Here is a 21,737-nt window from a genome sequence, read left to right on the forward strand (position 1 = left end):
TTGTTTTTGTGGATCAGTATACACAAGGATTGTTTTCACAATGTTATCACATGGATTTTTCTTAAAACGCAAGGGAAAGACTTTTCCGTTTTTAGTAGAAACGTGGCCTGAAACTGGCTGAAAATCTTGGCAGTTTATGTTGCTGTCCTCTTTTTTTGTTGGTTCACTAAGAAGATGTATGTTGAACAGTCTGCTCCGCCTGTGTGGAGTCTGTCACTATGTTAATGTGACATTTGATGGTCTGGCCATAGGCACCCAGACTGATCACAATGGAAATGATTTGACACTTAAGGAACTGGTGGGATATAGCTGTATATATATATATATATATATCAGTCTTTAATTACAAGTGCACATTTTTTGTTTTGATCATACAATTAACATACATAAAGAAAAAAAACATTACATGTCAACAGTTACAGTATGTTACACTGTATATGCCTTTGGGTTCTGTACACACTTAAGACACAGCATTGCTTAAGGCAATATACTGTACCATATCATACATATTGTAGTTTACAGTATTAAAATTACAGCCACGAAGAACGTCCCTGGAAAGTGACATGTTTGGATGGATGAAGACTGCTTCCCTCTGTAGATTCAGAGAAAAAAATGTTCTCTCAAGAGCCCGACATTGTGAACCTGTGCTTTAGTTCCTTAAGGAGAAGACCTTGAGTACATATTTTGTGGACAAACACAGGAAGTCCACTGCAGCACATTTAATGTCAACAGAACATAGTGGACTTTATTACAAGGTTTGTTTGACAACTCCGGGGGTGTTTGAAGGGTTGACATGGACAGTGGACGTAATTTATATAATAGTTTTTCTCTGATCTTATTTGTCTTTGATAACTGGTGACATTACAGTGACACACAGGCTGGCGTCACGATATCCCCCTACAGACGACACAGAGAGGAAACTATGAATCTTACATTTGAACAACGTCGATAAATCCTCGGAGCCTTTGCATGCTAAATAAGACAGCATGCATGCATAATTTTCATCTGCCCTGTGGCTTATTTATTGATTTTAAAAGTTGGAGGAGAGTATAAAAAAGTTGAGAACCTCACCATATTTATGTATCACCATAAAGCATCTTGTATCCAGGATTATTTTGATCCAAATGAGCTTAAAAGTTTGGACAAAATCATCCGTTTAGGCTCTCATGCTGAAGTGACAACATGATTTACCTCTTCCAGAGATAAGAGATATCGCGCTTTTAGCTGGAAAATGAGCATAAAGTAAGCAAAGAACACATTCCACATTAAATCAGTCACATTTCCTCCATTTCAGAGCCAATAATTGCTTCAAACATTTACATGAGAAAAATGTACATTTCTTGTGTCGTCAGACGGCAGCGTGGCTCGTTCCTAGCTGCTGATCTTGGTCAGCATCTTGTTTATGGCCTGTTTGACGTGTGTGGTGGAGCTTCGGCGTCTGGCCTTGCCCTGCACGGCCTTGCGGCGCCTCACCTCGCGGCACAGCTCGTGGAAAGCCTCGGCCACAGTGCCCCCCTCGTTGGCACACGCCGAACATTCATAGAAGGCGCACGCCATTTCAGCTGCCAGACGCTCGCCTTCCTCTGTGCCGACCTGCCGGACGTGGTCCAGATCAGACTTGTTGCCCACAAGGACCAGAGGCACATTTTTGGGCTTCTTCACCTCCTCTAGGAGACTTCGGAGCGGTGCCACCTCCTCAAAGCTTCCTCGGTCTGTGATGTCGTACACAATGACAAATCCGTCACCCCAACGCATGTGGCCCTCTTTCTGCTGGATGTCCTCCTGAGAAGAAAAACAAAAATTTGGTTACAACCTGTAACTGAAACTCCAATTTTGAAGATTCTCAAAGGAGTGGTGCAATATTTTGGTAAATTCACTTGCAGATAAATATATGATAAGATCAATACAGCTCTCATATCTGTATGCTAAGTGTGAAGCTGAAGCCAGCAGCCAGCCAAGACTGAAAAGCCTTGCTCTGTCTGAAGGTAATAAAATCTGTCCACCAGTGCCTCTAAAACTCACTGGTTTCCTTGTTTCATGTCTTTGTGCTCAGCTAAGCTTACTGGCTGCTGCTGCTGTAGCTTCATATTTACCATAGAAGAGTTTAGCATATCGCATATCTTTGTTTAATCACCATCAGCTGGTCCATTTAAATCATCACATACTCATTATATTCATTTCTGGCAATTTAAAGCCATGTTTACGTATGCAGCCCATCTAGTTTCTTTATGGAGAAGCATTTGTCTCCAGTTCCTCTCTGCTCTCTCCCACACCTGTCTAACGCAGAAATGAAATTCTGCGGCCGTCTGAGGATCGTAAACATTCAGGCATGTGCTTGTAATTTGATCAGGTTGAAGCAGAGACAGTTTCTCCGGTTATTATAACAGGACTTAAGTGGTCGTGTGGCAGACTTTTAATCGTAACCTGACTGGAGGGAGGCACAAAGATCCTGATCTCATAATTATTGTCAGCGGAAGCTTAAATAATACCACATCCCTCCTGAGGACAGACGACAAAGTTTGACGTTTGTATACCTGACCGACTTTTGAACCTGGAATTTACGAGCTCCCGAGAAGAATCCACCTCCACAAATCATTAAAAGGCTTCCCACAATGCTTTGATACAACAGAGTCAGGAGAGGCCGTGTCTGGGAACATTCAGACCTCATCCTAATGTCAGCTGAAAATAGACTACAATATAATGAGAGAGAGATGACTTGGCTGAAGTGTCGCAGGGGAAATCAGCCGCCAGCAGAACACCTACGCAGCTCTGCAGCATATTTATCTTCAGCCTGAGGACTTACGCAAGCTCTCCCTCATGGTCTGGACCCTGCGATGCTTCTACCAGACGGCAGGAAATGACCATCTTAAAGTGCCATTCAGTCTCATATCCACTATCACAATTACTCAGACGGTTTCAATTTCCAATTTCCAAAATGAGTGTTCAAATTTGTAAGCAAGGGCAGCGAGATACCTGAGGCTGATTTGCATTAGAAACAAAGTAGAAAAAAAGCGAAACAATCTCACTTTTGACTGTGAACCACAAAATACTTTGCTGACAATGAAGCAGGCAGTTAGTTGGAGATAAACTGGAAAAGAACGAGGAAAAAGAGCTCATTTATCAGGAAAGATTTTAGGTATTCCTTTTATTTTGCTGCTGTTGGATGTACACATTTTTCAACATTTTACTCCTAAATATGTTAATTCGAAGTCTAGAGAAGTATATAAAAAAACAACAACGAATACTCACCAAATAACTTAATGAGACAAGCTCAATTGCCACACGAAGTCCCACATCTTTAATGAATGATGTTGGAAATATGACTGAAAATGATTTTTTGTGCCTAAATGGTGTCATGCACTTAAAGTAGAGTAACAGTATTTGACAAGAAGTACGCAGCCATGATCCTTTGGTACATGATGAGCAGAGATGAGTTGAAGATGTTGATCGTAACTCCGTCCTCTGTGTTTTCGGTTTGAGACTTCAAATGCAATTTTTGACACAGAGATCATTTATCTCACCTGTCCTGCAGTGTCCAGGATCTCCATGGTGACGACCTCATCGTCAATGTTGGCTTGGTGACGATATGTTGACTCTGTAAAATGAAACACAAAAAGAGTTTTGGAAAAATTCAATACAATGTGACTCATCCATTGAAAGTAGTCTCCTAACATTGTGTGGAATAATGTCAAAGTCATTATTATGCACTTGAGTAACTAAATTACACATCACTGTGTAGGACGGCAGATTTCTGAATGAGTAGACAATAAGTCATCACTACTTAGATGCCAAATGTAATTCCGCCTCCTTTTTTTCATTTTTCTAAAATGATATTTTATGATATGATATGTGTCTGAGTAAATGAAGTGCTAAATTTGCTAAATTGATGTATGTCAGGCGTTAAGTGGTTTTAATCTTCCCAGTCCCTCCAGGTCACAGCACACTCACGTTATTTATATAAACTTTGCCCTCAATACCTTCTTGTCTTTTCCTTCCAGCAAGTACTGCTGCTGTGCTCGACAAAGCCAGACTTAATGTATCTGGCTTTAAAATGTCCCTTGAGAGACCTGTGTGTCATATATGTCCATGTTGTTCTTGACTGATAGAGGTCAAAACAAGGAGAAATATGCTTCTGTCTGGCTCAGACAGACACTGCATTGTCCAGAAAGGACATCGCATTACCATTTTCCTCGGTTCCTTTTCCATTAAATCATTATCTTGCATTTTGGAGCCAAAGGCTTCAGTTTTGTTTTTCTCAGCAGGCCTTTGGACCTTCCTGGTTGCTTTATGAAGGCTGACTCCTGCAGTGGCCAGAGTCGACCTGAGCTTCACCTCTGATGGTTTGAAAAGCAGGACAAGAGCTCCTTATTCCTGGCGCAGGAGCATAGTTTGAACTGTGGCTGTGACCTTTCGTTCTACCTTGAACAGCACAGGCGTTATCTGCCTAAATTGCCCGCTTGTAAAAGTCCCATCTGTGTAAACACCTGCAGCAGAGTGCACTGAAGCCTCTGAAACCCTCCTTGCAAAGAGAGAGATTCTGACGGATTTTGCCGTCATCTGAACCAGAGGGCGAAAGCCAGCGCTTTCTCAAAGCTTTCTGACTTTATGAATCAAGTCTTACAATAGCTTTCAGCTTGTGACTTATGACCTGCCTGCACTGGTATGTCTTGTTGTATGGGTTCTTTTGTGAAGGGAGAACATCAGAAAGCTTTACAAGAGGAGAAATCAATATTAGAAAAAAAACAGCAGACTTTCATGTTTACTTTAAGAAAATGATTATACTTTTCTCCCCCTCCTAACTTTTACCTTCTTTAATGAAAGAAAGAGATGTCGTCTGATGCAGTTCATCTTTTACACACATGATTTAACCAGGAAAGTTTCAATGTGCTCCAACTGTCTGTCACCTGGCATGTTGGTCATGGTATTTCAGGCATCATATTGCTTGTTTTTGTTCCAAAACATAAGAAACATTTGGTGCACACTCTGTTTTACTTCCACTTGATATCATGTTTGTGTGCCCTGCGCTCTCTTTGCTGGAGAAATGTGCCTGATCTGTTTTACCAGCAGACAATGTGCTTTATTATCCTTGCAAAAATATAAAGCTGTATAGCAAGCTAATAGTTAGCTGAGCTCATGTTTTCAAATCTGTAGACTGTATGCAGACTGAGAAAAAGGCATAAGACATCTTATTATACATTAAAAAAACTTGTAAAGATTCAGCTGTAAGGACTGAAGCATGTAAAATGCCATGTTGGGCTACTAGATAGAAACTCTGTGGTAAAAAATAATTGAACACATAGGGTCTCACTCATGAAATGCGAGCAGTGAGCAGGGTTTGTAGAAGTAAATCTACGAGTATTCTGTCACTTATCAATATGTTAGTGGCTCTGATGTTTAAGTAGATACTAACAAAATCTACACCTGCCTCTGACCACTCGTAGTGTTCATGTAAATAAGGAATGCAGATAAATATTGCCTTGTCAAGAACGTAGGCTACAATTTGATTTCTTATTGTACTCTGTTACGTTCACAACGTGAGGATGCCTTTGAACGCGCAAGTTAAACATGAAAAAATAGTATAAACATTCTTTCAAGTGCTGATTTCAAAAACTCAAAACCACCAGTGGTACTAAAAACCTGTCAAATGTCGTCAGATCTCCATCAAAAAAGAGTTTAAAATAGATTCAGGAATTGTTGTTGCCTCTGTCTCAGCACGCTCAGCTTGCTGTGTCTCAGGTGTGCTCACCTCTCCGGGGGATAAACTACATCCTGTGACGTAAATGAAATTTCACAGAGAGCCAGAGGCGGAAGAGTGGTGATTTATAGCTTTTTAGCTGGAGGCACGAGGAGCATCTGCAAGGAGAAAAACCAGAGTCTCACACGGCGACCCCTGGGACAGACTATTTCAGGAGTCATCACTCCATCAGCTGCAAACAGCACCTAATCTGTCCACGTCCACCCCTCTGTGTATTTGTCACCGAAGACAGTGACAGGGGGCAGGGTCGGGATGATTTAACCAGCCTCATCATCCCACCTAAATGTCTCGGAGGGAAACAAAAGCAGTAATTTTCTTGGCAGCAAGCAATTCTTCCTTCATAATTCAAAACCCCTGACTGCCTGAGGGCTGTTTTGGCAGAGGGTGGAAAGAGAAAGTGTCACGCCAGACTCTAAGTGTCAAAACTGGAAACAGAATCCACTTTGTTGATACAGCTCCCAAATCTTTGGCTCTTACACATGCTTTACAGTATGTTATTTGCAAATGGTCATACCAGAAATTCCCTCCGGACTAAGTGATACAGTATTAAGAACTGCTGCGATTGTGACGCCAAACCGCAGTAGAAGTAGCAAAGTTAGTTTCTTTGTGCCAAAGGAGATTAGATTCTGTGAGTGGATGAAGTACAGAGACACAAATGACTAATGCAATATATCGTGGCCATCTGCCTTTTAAGTTGCTACTGTTTCTCATGTCAGCAAATAAGAGCCAAGTGGTCATCTTGTAACAAAGTTGTGCATATAGTCATGTCTTTTTGCAACATTTTTTTATGATGCAGGAAAACAGAACGCCAATTTGATGATACATGCCAGAAATAAGTCCAACAAACAACCCGAATCACAGAGCTGACGTATTGGCCGGTGGAGTCATCTGCAGGTGTCTGACAGAACATTTCACGCCTGCGGTTGTGTTTGGATGTAGACAAGCTCTCATCCTGCCACTAGAGTCTGAAATGCCAATTTGTCAGTCAAGCAATCCAAAACAGAACTTTATTTATGTAGTATCATTTTTAAAGTTTCCACCAAGACACACATCGAGTAGACTCAGTACAGTCAGAGATTTTTGGGAGAGTGGAGAGTTGTTTTGGGTCACTTACACACAGTTGAGTCAGCCGCCCAACTGTTTTTCAACAATTTTTGCACCATTTTTGAGTTCAGGATCTTCTTGGCGGTCCGGAAATTGAACTAGAGTCATCCTCAATATAAATGTCCAAGTTTTTTTTTGTTTTCCAATAAGAGGCTCAGCTGTCTAGACGGCACTTTGCTTGAGCCAGCTGATGTGTTGTGGGTGCTCGTATTTAGAGGTGTAGACAACCTCTGCTCCGGCAGAGCCAGGACATGCTGGAGCAAAGATGGGCAGTTGTGTGCAAAGTGCAGATAAAGACGTGCTAATCAGCTAAACCTGATGTGGTCTTTGGGTGGGATGAGTGTCTACAAAAGCATCCATGGCACATGATTGCCTCAACCTGCATTGAAAGAGCCACATTTCCCAGCATGCCTGAGGACTGTGGTGGGTCCTCATTATAAAGAAGAACCTCTGAGCTTGCTCATGATCAAAATATATGGGCAGATAATAAATGCAGATGAATGGTAAGCTGTAGACGCTGGAAGCCTGATTGAAATAGATGAAGTGCAGCCCACATTTTGGCAGTAATCTTGAGTTTCTCAGACCAGCACTCTGCACGCATCCACCCCACCTGTGTGCTGTGCCCATAATTGCGCTTTAATAATGTGTTGAACACCTCATGGGTAATTTCAGCCAGGCAGTCTGATTGGTTGCAGACACCCTCCAACAGTGCTTTTATTCCCATTATGCACATCAAGCTGTGCGTTCTTGTTCATGAAGCCAGCTCTTGTGGTAACCGAGGCAGTTATCGCTTTTTTCTGCTCTCCGCTTCTTTTTTATGCTAAACCATGTGAACTATTCAAAGTTAACAGAGCACACGTGCTGTATGATTTTGGTACACACAATAATAATACACTACATTACAATAAGAGCTTTCTAGAGTGCTGCTGCTGAGCTATATTCTGAGGAAAGAAAATGATTCTTTCTTTCTAATAGCTGTGTACCTCTGTCATACCCTAAAGTTACATCTGTTGTGAACAAAAACAAGTCATTCAGTACCTGAAAATAAGTGTTCCCGTTTTGTTGTCCTTGGAGCTATCTGAACAACCTGCCAGCCATATGTTGTGAGGCAGAGAGTGTAATGGCTATGAGACTGCAATCATTATGTCGTTACATGAAGAGGTGATTGATTTAAAAAAAAAAAAAAGAGAGAATGTGCTCGCGAGTATGGTAATTGCACTCTGCTGAGATGCCGCACCTTACATCACTAAAAATAGAGATGGTATTGAAGAGAGCAACCATGTGAGCAGCCCAGAGACTCTGACCTGTTGTATACAGCCAGGAAATGAAAAGCATATTACAGAGGAGATGTGATGTCTTGTCTGCCCCATAATTACAGTGTAGGGAACTGGCTCAATCTGCATCGGTATATAAAAAGGTCAATTTAATTGTGCTGTCATGAGGGCAGACAAAAACCTCGTCTGCATTCAACCTAAATGCATCACTTTGACTTGTGCTTTTGGAATGAACAAAATGCATTGAATTCACAACATTGTTAATGATTTAATTGCTCACAAATATTTCTTTTTATCCTAATGCTTATTTTTCACCTATTGGTATAGCAAAAACTCATTAGAGAATTGACCAATGTTGCACTAACTACAACAATCTATTTCAGGTATATAAATCCTGAGATAAGTGGCAAACTTGTTTAATTCCTTTGTCAATTTCAGAGGTAACTGACCAATCTTTGTTTAATTAATTCTAACGGCCCAGATGAAATAATGTACTGTTGTGGATGGGTGCCCCAACAAAATCTATTGTAGTCACCTAAAAAAGTCAAAATCAGTTTAAGTGCACCGTATAATTGGAGTATTTTCAACTTACACATTAACTGACTGAGGCAGCGTCAGACCAGCAACTCCAGTGTTCTGTGACGTAAAATTACTGTTTTTGTCAATGGAGGCTGGTGGCTTTAAGATAACAGCTTCTTTTTCCATAAAGGGCTATCTTCAACTGATATGGATTTTTTTTTAGTCGCAGAAAAAAGGAAAGCAAAAGTTGTAATGGTAGTACCAGCAGTAAAAGTAATAATAGTAATAGAAACAAATATCTGGTCTTACCGAGTGTTGGGTCATATTCCCAGATGAAGCGTCTAGTCAGAAATCTCACCACCAAAGCTGCAAAGAAAAACAAATAATATGATCAAAATATGAAAACAGCACAATAAAAAGTCAGTTGTTGTTTTAGGGCATATACCCATATGGATTATTATTAGTTAATGAGAGCGATATTTGGAACAGATATTTACAATAAAACAAAAATATTTTTGTCAATATTTGGAATTTGGTATAAAGCAAACTCCAATGCAAAACTTTGTTTAAACGCCTTTAGCAAATTTTTAGTCAAAACTGAAATGCTCCACATTGTATACAATAAGTTCCTAGCATCTTTTTTTCTTCTTTTTTTAGAAAATCAAGTGAAATTTTAAATAAAAAATGAATAAATTAAAATAGCTCCCTGAGGTTTTATACAGTAAAAGTTCCTCCCATGCTGACTTTTCTTTACACTTTTTAATTAATTAATTAATTTTATCAGCGATCATTAAAATAAAATGCTGATACAGATAATTGACAAAATGCCAAATATCAGCCCCAGTTATCGGCCAGGCCAATTACTCTATCGACTGAGTGTGGATTTCACTACACGAAAAATCGACTGGAAGTGCATGACCGTCCCTTATTAACGTTGCTGATTATATATCAGATGCTCCTGCTAATATCCAAATCCACTCACAATGTGTCTTCTCAAACAGCTAATCAGCTGTGGATAACCACCACGAGGCCACACATCCTAACCACTTTAACACACTTCTCATCTAAATGCTAATACCTATTTGAACAGTTTCGGATCATTAAAACAGTGCTTTAACAACCTTCAGGATGACGTATCGGCTCTTGATGTTCATCAAGAGCTGCTTTTTTTATATGGGATAGTTACCCTGCTCTTTAGAGCATCAGCCGTCATCACAAATAAACAAAACAACATCCCCAGCAGGCCAGTGACTCACTTTCTTAATGATTTACCATCAATATGTAATCTACCGCACGGAAATGTTGCTCTCCTTAATTTAGACAGAACCAGGAGGCCATTACCTCTGTAACACACGGAGCGACTAACTGCTGTTTGCCGGAGTCAAAGCACCTGTAAACACTCTTTTGAAAGATGGACTCATTTGAGGAAAGTGTAGGAACTGCATAAAAATATTCACGGGCGGATCAAAATGTGACAGCTCTGTGATACATGATTTTGTACTTGGCTGTCTTTCCCAGCAGCAGTTTCATCTAGAAGCCAGGATCCACTCTTCCATTTGATTTGTGGTATCAATGGGACCACACAAACCCCCAGCCCTCTCTGCTGCTTATTATGCTATTACCATTCCCTGGTACCTTCCAACTGAGCACTACGGTGTAATCTTATTACGACACCAAGCCTCGCGCTCGCATACACCTCCCTGGAAGTCACTGCAGGAGATGTATGCCTCACTTATGTTGCAGTTTATATAAATACTACGTCTCTCCCTTTAGTGAGGTTAATGGGCAGGCATGATGCCAATGAGACTCTATATAGTAGGCCAGTGACTCACTTTTTGCGTATAGGAATAAGCAAACATGCATATAGTATGTAGCTATTTATTCACGTGTTTCCCAGAGAAAATACATTTTGTGTGCATGTGATAAAAAGCTTAAAGAATCCTTTTACATTGTTGGGAAGTACACTTAGATTTCACAGGGCCTTTTCACACCTTAAAGTCTAAACCGAGGTCCGCATTTTGTTACATCGTCTCGCCAATATTTGATCTGGCTAGCTTTGGTTTCGCATTGCGCTTATGTGAGTGCATGAAAGAACTATACATGACATACCTATGTCCTGTCTCCATCACCTGCATGAGCTGCGCCTCCTGTAGAGTTGCAACAGTATGAGATATTCTTGGTGCGATAACTGTCTTTCAGAATATTGCAGTTTTATGGTATCACTGTATTACAGAATTATTTTTATCAGTCAGAGTGACTCTTAAAGGAAAGAAAATCCAACGGCTAGTTTTGGTTGAACCAGTGTTTTATCACCATAATTAAGACTTGAAAACCATTTTTTTAAATGGAAGTATGTGTATCTCCTTTTTGAAAAGAACCAAAAAAATAAGTGTGAGATTCTCTGTCCTCTCCTGATGTGCTACTGGAGCTCATTTTGTTACGATGGGTTGTTCATGGACAAAGTCAAACCCACACTGTACATTTACTACCACTCAACTGCTAATTTGTCCTCTGTCTCGTCTCGTCACCTGTTTGCTCTGTTTACAGCCACCGTCACTCTCTCTGTGTTGCTTGTGCTCGTCTTTACTTGTTCTGTTAGCACTGTATTTTATTATTCGGTGTTTTGAACAGCTTCACTCAAAGGGAAAACGTTTGCAGACCAGTAAAGGCACCCTTTTTGTTTGCTTTTTGTTGTTTGCTAAAACACACCAACAAGCAAGTGTTCACGCTTTCGATCCATTTCTCTGCGGGAGCTGTCATGTGCCTGAGTGACTCCCTATGGGCCTGAGTGGTCCACTTGAGTCAAGGCGTGTATCTGTGTTCTCAGACAAGTTGGCTGAGCTGCTGCTCGGGGCAAAGAGACAATGGGGAAACAGCTCTGCCTTTGAACTTGGGGGGAAAAAAAACATCCATCTTAGCCGGGCCTTTTTTCCGCTCATAATTAGCCACGACAACGAACGGGAAGAAAACCTATTATGTCGGCCAGAGTGTCGCTGCCACGTTTCATTACGCTCCTAAAGAACTCAAGTCCAGCCTTTGAGCTCGGGGCAGTGTTTGATGATTACTGAGAGCCTGGTGCTCAAACGGTACAATTTGTCATTGGCACATAGGGAGTAGCTATAGAAAGCTTCACCTTAGTGTCTTTTTATTACCCAGAACATGTCTTTTACTTCACAATATTACATCAGATTGTCTTTTCATTAGCATTAGTCCGCTGAATTCACCATGTACAGAGAGACGGGCAGTAACATTATTTTTTTTTTCCTCCTTTGAAAAAGCCTGTTTTGATTTTCTTCCTCTTTCGGAAAACACTTAATGTGTTCTTCAGTTCTTCAGGTGAAGGAAGAGTACATCATGTACCTTTAAATTATTTCCTGAATGCGCTTAAAGCAGAACAGCAGCAGATAATTTGTCATGCTGCTGAGAAGGCGAACTGACATGAACGTCTCTTCTCCAGGCACATTTTCTCCTCTTGTTGCTGACTGAATTTCCCACTGACATTATCCCATGTTGTTTCGGCTGCACTGGCCTGGATTCCAGGTGGACAGAACGACCAATGGGGTGTGAAGTCCTTTCCTCATTAGAGGTAACTGTATATCCTGCTTTTCATCGCCACTGGTAGAAATGTACACATGGAAGAGAGGAGCCTTTGTTAACGTGCGTCAGTATAGACATTGTGGCCCAGGATCACTACAGGTTTGCAGAGGGAATAATGTGCTCCATATCACCAAGCTGAGCAGATCACAAAGGCAGGCGATTCACTGACTGTGTGCAGTGAGAGGAAAGCTGATAACAGCGCTGGAAAAAGAAACCTCTTTGCACCTGTCGCAGATATACATACCACTGCTGTGGAAATCTCATAGCACCAGTTCTGCTCCATTTAATTGAAGGTAGGGATGTAACGGTTTGTAAGAATACACGGTATGTGGATAGATGCATGAAATAAGAAATGAAAGTTCATAAGTGCGAGCCACACCCAGAAACTTTAGCTGTGAGCAACATTTGCTGATGATACGTGTCCTTTTTTTATGTTAGGGATTGTGCCAGCTCCCAGCACTGTTTCTCTGTAAAGACATTTAGTATTTGGCAATTTAATCTCCAACAAGGACAGAATGCCGGCGTTGCTCCATTGTAGCAGGTTATGTGAATGGAAACACATTGAACATGATAATGCACATTCAGTGGCATCGCACAGATGTGCTGATCCCGAGGTGATTAGTGTTTGGTTGCCTTGAATGTTAAAATATAGCCAGATCGGAACTAATTTAAACACTCCTCCTGATGCACAAGTTTCAATTTTATTATTCAGTGTATTTTAGTATTTTCATTTTCATAGCATGAGAGCTGCCTTTTAGTTTTATAATCTAAAGAGACCTGTTGCTTTAATGTCAGTATAATGTAATTTAGAAGTGTTTAAATGTTCTGTACATGAGTAATGAAGATAGTTTACTGATGTTGCCACGAGGAAAAATGCTGCCTTAGTCCCTAGAGAGAGGATTCCTGTCATGTTGACTTTTGCCATATAATATCTGTTATCTGGCATGCTGACAAAATCCATACACTGTTGCCTTCTGGAGCTGGGCTGCTGTGTCTCTTACATTCCTAAAAACTTGATTTTTCTCAACAAATACCACAGCTGAACTGTGAGTTGAGAAAAACTGGTCTGATTTTATATAATTCTCCAGGCCAGACTTCACAGGGGCTCTGTGAGTGGATGGATGGAGGAGTGCCGAGTTTTCAGATTTGCGTCAAACACATCATCCATGGGAGGTGTTTGCCAAAAGCAGCTTTGTCCAAAGTGACCTAATCACATTAATAGCAGAATGTTGGACTAATTGCAAACAAAGCGAGAGCAATTAGCGGCGCCCATGGCCCTGCTCTGAGCCGGCGCTGTGTTACTCATTGAACAGTCTCTATTGATTCCCCACGGCCATCAGACGGACACCCACAGCTCTTTGGTTCGCTTCGGCCACAAAAACACCTCTTTACTGGCAAGTAGAGCTCTCCCAGCGCTGTGCAGCCGCAGTCAAGTTTTGTACCTATTGTGTTCACGTCACGGCGGGTCATGTCATTCTGACCAGCGCTCCAGATGAGACTGGATGTGAAATGGTTAGACTGGGTCTGACTGAAAAATCACACAGTAGAACCAGAAAAGTGCCAGTGCTTAATCCAGGGGAAAAAACATTCAAAACCACACAAGCAAAAAGTAGCGACTCAATATGTATTCTAAATACATTCTTCACTGTACTAAAAGTATTGTAGAAAGTGTAGTAATCCTGTAGTAAAGTAAACGAAAATCCAAGCCAAGCTGCAGTTACCCTAATGTTGTTGCAGTCTGTATCTGTGGCTGCAGAAACTGCACTTTAAAACAGCCAGGGAGACAGAAAACTAGAGAACTATTGCAAGATTACTGAATCATGCAACAGCCAGCTGTGAGATAGCTACAAAAAGCCAAACCCTTTAATAACATAACTAATGAGACAGGTACATCAAGAAATAGCCATCGCAAATTAGCTCAGGTTATTAATGCTGCAGTGTGTGCCATTTGTTTCCGATACATACTTGAGATACACAAAAAACATTTTGATTTTGGATACAGTGTTTTCGTGCTTGCATTCCAGGAGTATTCAATTGTAGAGTCTAGTCTCTGCATTTTTAGATATTACTGGATTTAGGTTCTTAGGTTTTTCTGTAAAATAATCAGCAGAAAAAGGCACATATTACACCTTTCTGTGGGTTAATTTTGCAGCCAGGCCCAAAAGTTTCAGCTTTACTGCGTCTGCAGTTCCTGCTCTTTCCCTTGTTAGGGCAGTATTGATGGAAAGCACCCCGTTTATTTTAGCGCACATACATTTAATTCTTTTTTCCATGTTTGTGCTGTATATGGACTGAATGTTCTCAGTGATTCAAGAATAACTTCATCTCTATTATGCTGATGAGAACTCAGAAATATTAAGAATGCCAGACATTTGAATATTTCATCGGTGACATAAAACCCTCAGCGACCTCCAGAAAATAATCAAGAAGAACAATTTCAAGTGTACATGGAGTTCCATCTTGCTTCTGATTTAGACTGATTGTAATTTTCGGCTCTGCTGGATGATGTTCCCGGACTTGTTGTAAGTTTGCTCTTCAGCTGGCAGAAAAACACTGTTTTTCTCTTGTTTTATGTGAGCAGAGGAGGGGTAAATCATTAACCAGATGAGTTGTTTCTGGGGTTTTATTGCATTTCTGTCAGAAGAAGTGCAGACACTCGCTGCTCTCTGTTATCTTGGCAGACAAGAAGCTACAATTTGGACTTAATATGGCCCCCAGATGCTTGTAAAGGACTTTTGAAATATGATGTTAACCAGAATCTTCCTTGAGGGAAAAAAGGTTATAACTATCCCTTTTTCAACCAGAATCTTCCATCATTAAAGGTTCTGTATGTGACATACTGAGCTGTAATAAAGCTGCAAATTATGATTTGCTATATGAAGTTATAGTGGAGTAATAGTGATCTGAGCAGAGAATTAAGCTACACTCCCTGTGTGTGTTGTAATCTGAGCTTTTGTGTGGTTTGCTGTAGTAAGCCGGTCTGGCCGTGCATGAATGTTCGTGCATGTGTGCATTTGCTCGCTCAACAGCATCACTTTGCACCATCTCATACGGCAGTTACTGCTGGCTGGCCATCAAAGAACAAGAGTTGACGAAGGCCAACAGTTGCATCAGCTCATGTTGCATTTGTCTTAAGCAAAAAGTTGCACTTGAACACACCACAAAGACTACTGCCAATGGCCAGCTAGCACATATGTTCTGCACCTAGAGAACTCACACCAGCAGGCAGCAGTAGTCTGTATTTGTCATTATAGTCATCACTTATGCAGACAAGGTCCGACTAGTGCCAACGGTGCAGGACACACTTAAAAACCAAACCGACAGGCCCTCACCAAAGGCCCAATATTAACCAACAGTCCACTGTCAGTCTGTTTGACAGGCCTTATTATCGTTGTTTGGTGCTGTTTATGGATTTATAACCGTTACCTGCTAGCTGCTGGCACAGCCACCAGCATATTTAGAACCATGTCAAGACAGCTCATACACTCTGAAATTTTGCATAGAGCCCCTTTACATTTATGCCATGAATATGCCCAACATTTTATCCTTTGGAATAAAAAAGCATGTCTAGTAATTTGGGATTTTAAGGCTTATCATTACTACCTTAAATGACTGTGAAAATACTACTTTTGTATGCAGCCCTTTTCTCTAATCAATACCCTCACCACTTACTACCAGAGATACTGAGAGGAGATTGCACGGCTTTGTGCACTGATCATTGATTTATGATTTTCTGCAAATTCACTCAGCAGTTCAAAGGAAACTGAGAGAATGAGGACACTTTGGTCCTGCGGCTTTGCTGAGCCAGTTTTGTCAAAGCTCAAATATTAATCCTGAGCATCTGTAGAGCTTCTTTTCTGCAAATTCACTCAGCAGTTCAAAGGAAACTGAGAGAATGAGGACACTTTGGTCCTGCGGCTTTGCTGAGCCAGTTTTGTCAAAGCTCAAATATTAATCCTGAGTGCATGGGAGTGTTCTCACACACACACACACACACACACACACATACACACAGAAGTGACAGCCCTAATGCTAGAAACAGGCAAACAGATTAGCTACAAAAGCAACCAAACCACTTCCTGAACAGGAGGTCAGGTCACTGTTTCCAGTCTCAGAGCTTTCCCAGAGTTCCTTTCACCACCAGTTTTTCCCAGGGGTACGTCTGCATCCCTAAACACCAACACCAAGCCTCTCTGGAACTGCTGGATAGACATAAACTGAATTTCTCACTATATAGAAATGTATGTATGTCTGGAGAACAGGGACTTCTGGGAGTCCCCACAGTGCCATTTGTCTATTGCCAAATATAAATGAGATCAAGTCTGACATGTTATCATCTCTGCCCCATCCAGATCAGATTACAGCTCGCCAATCAGGCTCCATTCATATTTATTCTGAAATCTAATCAGCACTCTTTAAGAAGGGATGTGGGAAGGCTAAAGTGAGCGCAGCAACAATAACACACAAGGCAGCAGTAAACATGTCATCTAACTCGAGTCATGGCGTCACTGTCTGAACCAATCAGGAACAAATATTTCACTCTGTGTGAGCTGGAGTTCAGGGGAATCTATCTATAGAGCCAAACTGTGGTTCTGAACAGTAAGATGCAGCAGACAAAATTTTGACAAAAACAAACACGTAACAAGCTATTTTAAGGTATTAGAAAACACAGAAGAACATTTTTTTGAGCAGCATGTCCTTGTAGATTTTGAATAAACTGAGCGTTTGCTGATCCCCAACCTCCCAGAGATTATTTAATCATAGTTTAGCAACACGAACAGAGCACAGTTTGTTTTGTTACCCCTCCAAAACCAAAATGCATGACCCCCCAAGAAGGTTGGTATCTTTGTCATTTTTTTAACCCCTGATAAGTTTGCACTGCCAGTATTTTAGCATCATGTTATATATGTAGCTATCAAGACCCTTTTTACAAGATTATCCTTTCAATCAGCCATAAGCATTAAAAGTCAGCCACCAACTCACAGAGCTAATGTTAGCATTCATTAGTTGGCTAGCTACAGCTGACAAAGTCTGCCAACAACTGTTCTCATCTCAGTTGGCAAAATCCGTACCTATTAGAAATGAGAGACCTGCTGTTGTCCACCTCTGTCTGAAATAAATGATCTATTTTTTTCAGAAAATACTAATTGTGAGTAGTGCATTTGCCTCCGTTACGATCATAAATCCTATTAGAGCCATGTGAGAATTGCTACATCCATAGCAACAGTGACTACAGGGGAAGGGGCTTAGCAAATGATCAATTGAGCCATCAGCTACCTGCTTTGCTGTCCTTTGTTGAGAGTGATTGCTTTCCACACTGCTTAGTTACGCTTCAGGATTTCGATTATCTTTGCAACCCAGATGGTAATTGAAAAAAATGCAACTTAATGCATCGTTTCCCACTGATCAGAAAATATTTCAGTTACATGCATCCTCGAGGAACAAATATCTTTTCCCAAAGTAATACTTAAAGAAATCTATCATCTGGCTTGTTGTCCAAATCATATTACAACTGGCCAGTAATTTATGACTCATCGCTTTTCTGCTGTATGCCTGTAAACTCATTAGTGACTAAGGTTTGCAGATTCCTGGTTATTATACACCATTTAACTAAATTAGATGTGGGGCATAATCAGCACAACTGTTTCTCTGAGAATAATAGACCAGCTTTCAGTTTTAAGCCGTGCTTGACGAGTCATTAGCTGTGGGATAATAAATAATTAGGCCTACATTCATAAACAATAAATGACATGTTTTAAATGAACAACACAGAGCACGAACCATGCGAGGACCCTCTTGGAATGCAAGGATTTATTATTTTTCTGCCGAATTAATCTGATTTTTGGAGGTCTAAATGGGATGTGAGGAGTTTTGGCTCAGTGGTTAAATGAGACGGTTATGTAATTGAGGTTGGTGGTTCAAGTCTTATCTGGGACAAGTGACATTTGAAGTTTATGGCATGAATGAAATAAAATATTGGCTAATATATCTGTGTGCTCTGCTGATATAAGTCATATATGATGTATCTCGAAATGAACACTTAAAAGACACAATTATCTCTTGAATTTTCATATACTGAATACTGAATTTTTCCTGCCAAGAACTTGATTATCAGCCTGACTCATATATCAGTTAAGTTTTCAACAGACACTGCCAATACAGAGCTAAAGGGAACGTCAAAAACATGCAAAGTGTGCAGAGGTTTGGCTCAGTGGGTAAAGCAGGTGGTTAGTATACTTGGGGTTGGTAGTTCAAGTCTTATCTAGGACCAGTGACTTTTGGAGGCTGCTGTTTTAGCACAGAGCTAAAGGGGACGTAAAAAATGAATTGTGTCTGGAGGTTTAGCTCAGTGGGTTTAGCAGGCAGTTAGTGCCCTTGAGGTTGGTGGTTCAAGTCTTATCTGCGACTAGTGACTTTTAAAGACTGCTGTCTTAGCTCAGTGCTAAAGGGAACGTCGAAAACACACAAAGTGTGCAGAAGTTTGGCTCAGTGGGTAAAGCATGTGGTTAATGTGCCTGAGGTTGGTGGTTCAAGCCTTATCTAGGACCAGTGACTTTTGAAGACTGCTGTCTTAGCACAGAGCTAAAGGGAACGTCGAAAAAATGCAAAGTGTCTGGAGGTTTAGCTCCGTGGGTTAAGCAGACAGTTAGTGTCCTTGAGGTTGGTGGTTTCAAGTCTTATCTGCGACTAGTGACTTTTAAAGACTGCTGTCTTAGCTCAGCGCTAAAGGGAACGTCGAAAAAACACACAAAGTGTGCAGAAGTTTGGCTCAGTGGGTAAAGCATGTGGTTAATGTGCCTGAGGTTGGTGGTTCAAGCTTATCTAGGGACCAGTGACTTTTGAAGACTGCTGTCTTAGCACAGAGCTAAAGGGAACGTCGAAAAAGTGCAAAGTGTCTGGAGGTTTAGCTCCGTGGGTTAAGCAGGCAGTTAGTGTCCTTGAGGTTGGTGGTTCAAGTCTTATCTGCGACTAGTGACTTTTAAAGACTGCTGTCTTAGCTCAGCACTAAAGGGAACGTCGAAAACACACAAAGTGTGCAGAAGTTTGGCTCAGTGGGTAAAGCATGTGGTTAATGTGCCTGAGGTTGGTGGTTCAAGTCTTATCTAGGACCAGTGACTTTTGAAGACTGCTGTCTTAGCACAGAGCTAAAGGGAACGTCGAAAAAGTGCAAAGTGTCTGGAGGTTTAGCTCCGTGGGTTAAGCAGACAGTTAGTGTCCTTTGAGGTTGGTGGTTCAAGTCTTATCTGCGACTAGTGACTTTTAAAGACTGCTGTCTTAGCACAGAGCTAAAGGGAACGTCGAAAAACACAAAGTGTGCAGAAGTTTGGCTCAGTGGGTAAAGCATGTGGTTAATGTGCATTGGTGGTTCAAGTTCTTATCTAGGACCAGTGACTTTTGAAGACTGCAGTCTTAGCAGGTAAAGGGAACGTCGAAAAAATGCAAAGTGTCTGGAGGTTTAGCTCCATGGTTAAGCAGGTCAGTTAGTGTCCTTGAGGTTGGTAGTTCAAGTCTATCTGACTAGTGAGACAGGGAGAGTTGAGCTCAGGACAGGTTAAGTGCCTGACAGTGAGAGACAGTAAGTTGGGGGAAAGACAAGAAGTTAGGTAAAGAGACAGGAAAGTCAGTCAAGTTACAGGCAGTTGGGCTGTGAGACAGAAAAGGACATTCAAGAGACAGGAAGCTGAGGTGAGAAACAGGAAGTTGGGTTGAGAGACAGGAAGGTTAGTCAAGTTACAGACAAGTTAAGTTGAGAGACAGGAAGTTGAGTGAAGGCAGAAAATGGAGGTAGAGGATGAGAGTATTAGAGGTGAAAATAGGAATCAGGAATCACAGCAGGTTAAGTAGAAGGGTCAGAAAGTACAAAGTAAGGGGCTGGAATAGGAAAGTCAGGAAAGTGGCAGAGTAGTAAAGTAGGAAAGACAAGAACATTGTACAACCCAGCCTAGCACGAGTCTAGAAAGATAAAAGAAGGGTCTGATACATCCCTTGGGTCTTGAACAAAAGGTAGCAGTCCTAAAACGATTTGGCTGTAGTTTAATACAGTTTAGACACTGATTGTGATATTGTAGAACAAATTAAGGCATGTAAAGTTGAGTTATATCGTTTTGGGTGATAAATCAGGCGAAGTTGTCCCAAAACAGGTAAAACCAGTATCGGCAGCGACGTCTGTCGATTTTAGACAGATATATATAAGCCGATATTTTTTATTTTATTTATTGCATAAAATATCACTTGTCTGTAGTTTATTACAGTTTAGACACTGATTGTGATATTGTAGAACAAATTAAGGCATGTAAAGTTGAGTTATATTGTTTTGGGTAATAAAATCAGGTGAAGTTGTCCCAAAACAGGTAAAACCAGTATCGGCAGCGACGTCTGTCGATTTTAGACAGATATATATAAGCCGATATTTTTTATTTTATTTATTGCATAAAATATCACTTGTCTGTAGTTTATTACAGTTTTAGACACTGATTGTGATATTGTAGAACAAATTAAGGCATGTAAAGTTGAGTTATATTGTTTTGGGTGATAAATCAGGTGATAAATAAATACAGGTAAAACCAGTATTTGCAGCGACGTCTGTCAACTTTCTGCAGATATTTTATTTTATTATTGCCATAAAAAATAATTTGGCTGTAGATTCATACAGTACAGACACTGATTTTGATATTGCGGAACAAATTAAGGCATTTAAAGTTGAGTAATATTGTTTTGGACAATAAATCAAGTGAAGTGGTCCTGAAACAGGTAAAAACCAATGTCTGCAGTATCACATATCGGTCAAGTTTTTGACTGATACTGAATTTTCCCTTTTCAACACCACATGACCCTGCTATCAGCAGAGTGGACGGATATATCAGCTGGTACAGGTTGTAAGATTTGATCACATGACCTTCGAGTTATGAAGCAAGCGCCTTAACTCTCAGAGCTAATCCTCCTGGCACTTAAGCTCTTTTCAAAGTTTCTTTTGTCTCTCTGCTTAGGACAATAGCATTCAAAGTACACCTGTGCCAAGCAAGATTTGATCTCACAACCTCTGAGTCACAAAGCAAGCACCTTAACCCTCAGAGCCAGTCCTCTTGGCAGTTCAGCTCTTTTCGAATTTTCTTTTGCCTCTGTACTTAGAACAATAGCATTCAAAATACACCTGTGCCAAGCAAGATTTGAACTCATAACCTTCGAGTCATGAAGCAAGCGCCTTAACCCTCAGAGCCAGTCCTCTTGGCATTTCAGCTCTTTTCGAATTTTTTTTGCCTCTGTACTTAGAACAATAGCATTCAAAATACACCTGTGCCAAGCAAGATTTGAACCTCACACGACCTTCGAGTTATGAAGCAAGCGCCTTAACTCTCAGAGCTAATCCTCCTGGCACTTAAGCTCTTTTCAAAGTTTCTTTTGTCTCTCTGCTTAGGACAATAGTATTCAAAGTACACCTGTGCTAAGCAAGATTCGATCTCACAACCTCTGAGTCCACAAAGCAAGCG

The 21,737-nt window shown here is 40.8% G+C and overlaps 1 protein-coding gene across 1 annotated transcript in view; it reads right to left on the reverse strand.

Moving 5' to 3' along the window:
- Nucleotides 1–344: 344 nt before the first annotated feature.
- rerg (RAS-like, estrogen-regulated, growth inhibitor) overlaps nucleotides 345–21,737 on the reverse strand; it is a 58,247-nt gene continuing 36,854 nt past the window's right edge. The window contains exons 3-5 of the mRNA XM_042511487.1: nucleotides 8,962–9,018; nucleotides 3,522–3,595; nucleotides 345–1,782 (exon numbers count right to left, since the gene is read on the reverse strand). Of these exons, the coding sequence (XP_042367421.1) occupies nucleotides 1,372–1,782; nucleotides 3,522–3,595; nucleotides 8,962–9,018 (542 nt within the window). The 3' untranslated portion in view covers nucleotides 345–1,371. The remainder of the gene's footprint in view (nucleotides 1,783–3,521; nucleotides 3,596–8,961; nucleotides 9,019–21,737) is intronic.

The sequence above is a fragment of the Plectropomus leopardus genome, chromosome 22 (genome assembly GCF_008729295.1).
Source record: "Plectropomus leopardus isolate mb chromosome 22, YSFRI_Pleo_2.0, whole genome shotgun sequence".
Classification (NCBI taxonomy): Eukaryota; Metazoa; Chordata; class Actinopteri; order Perciformes; family Serranidae; genus Plectropomus; species Plectropomus leopardus.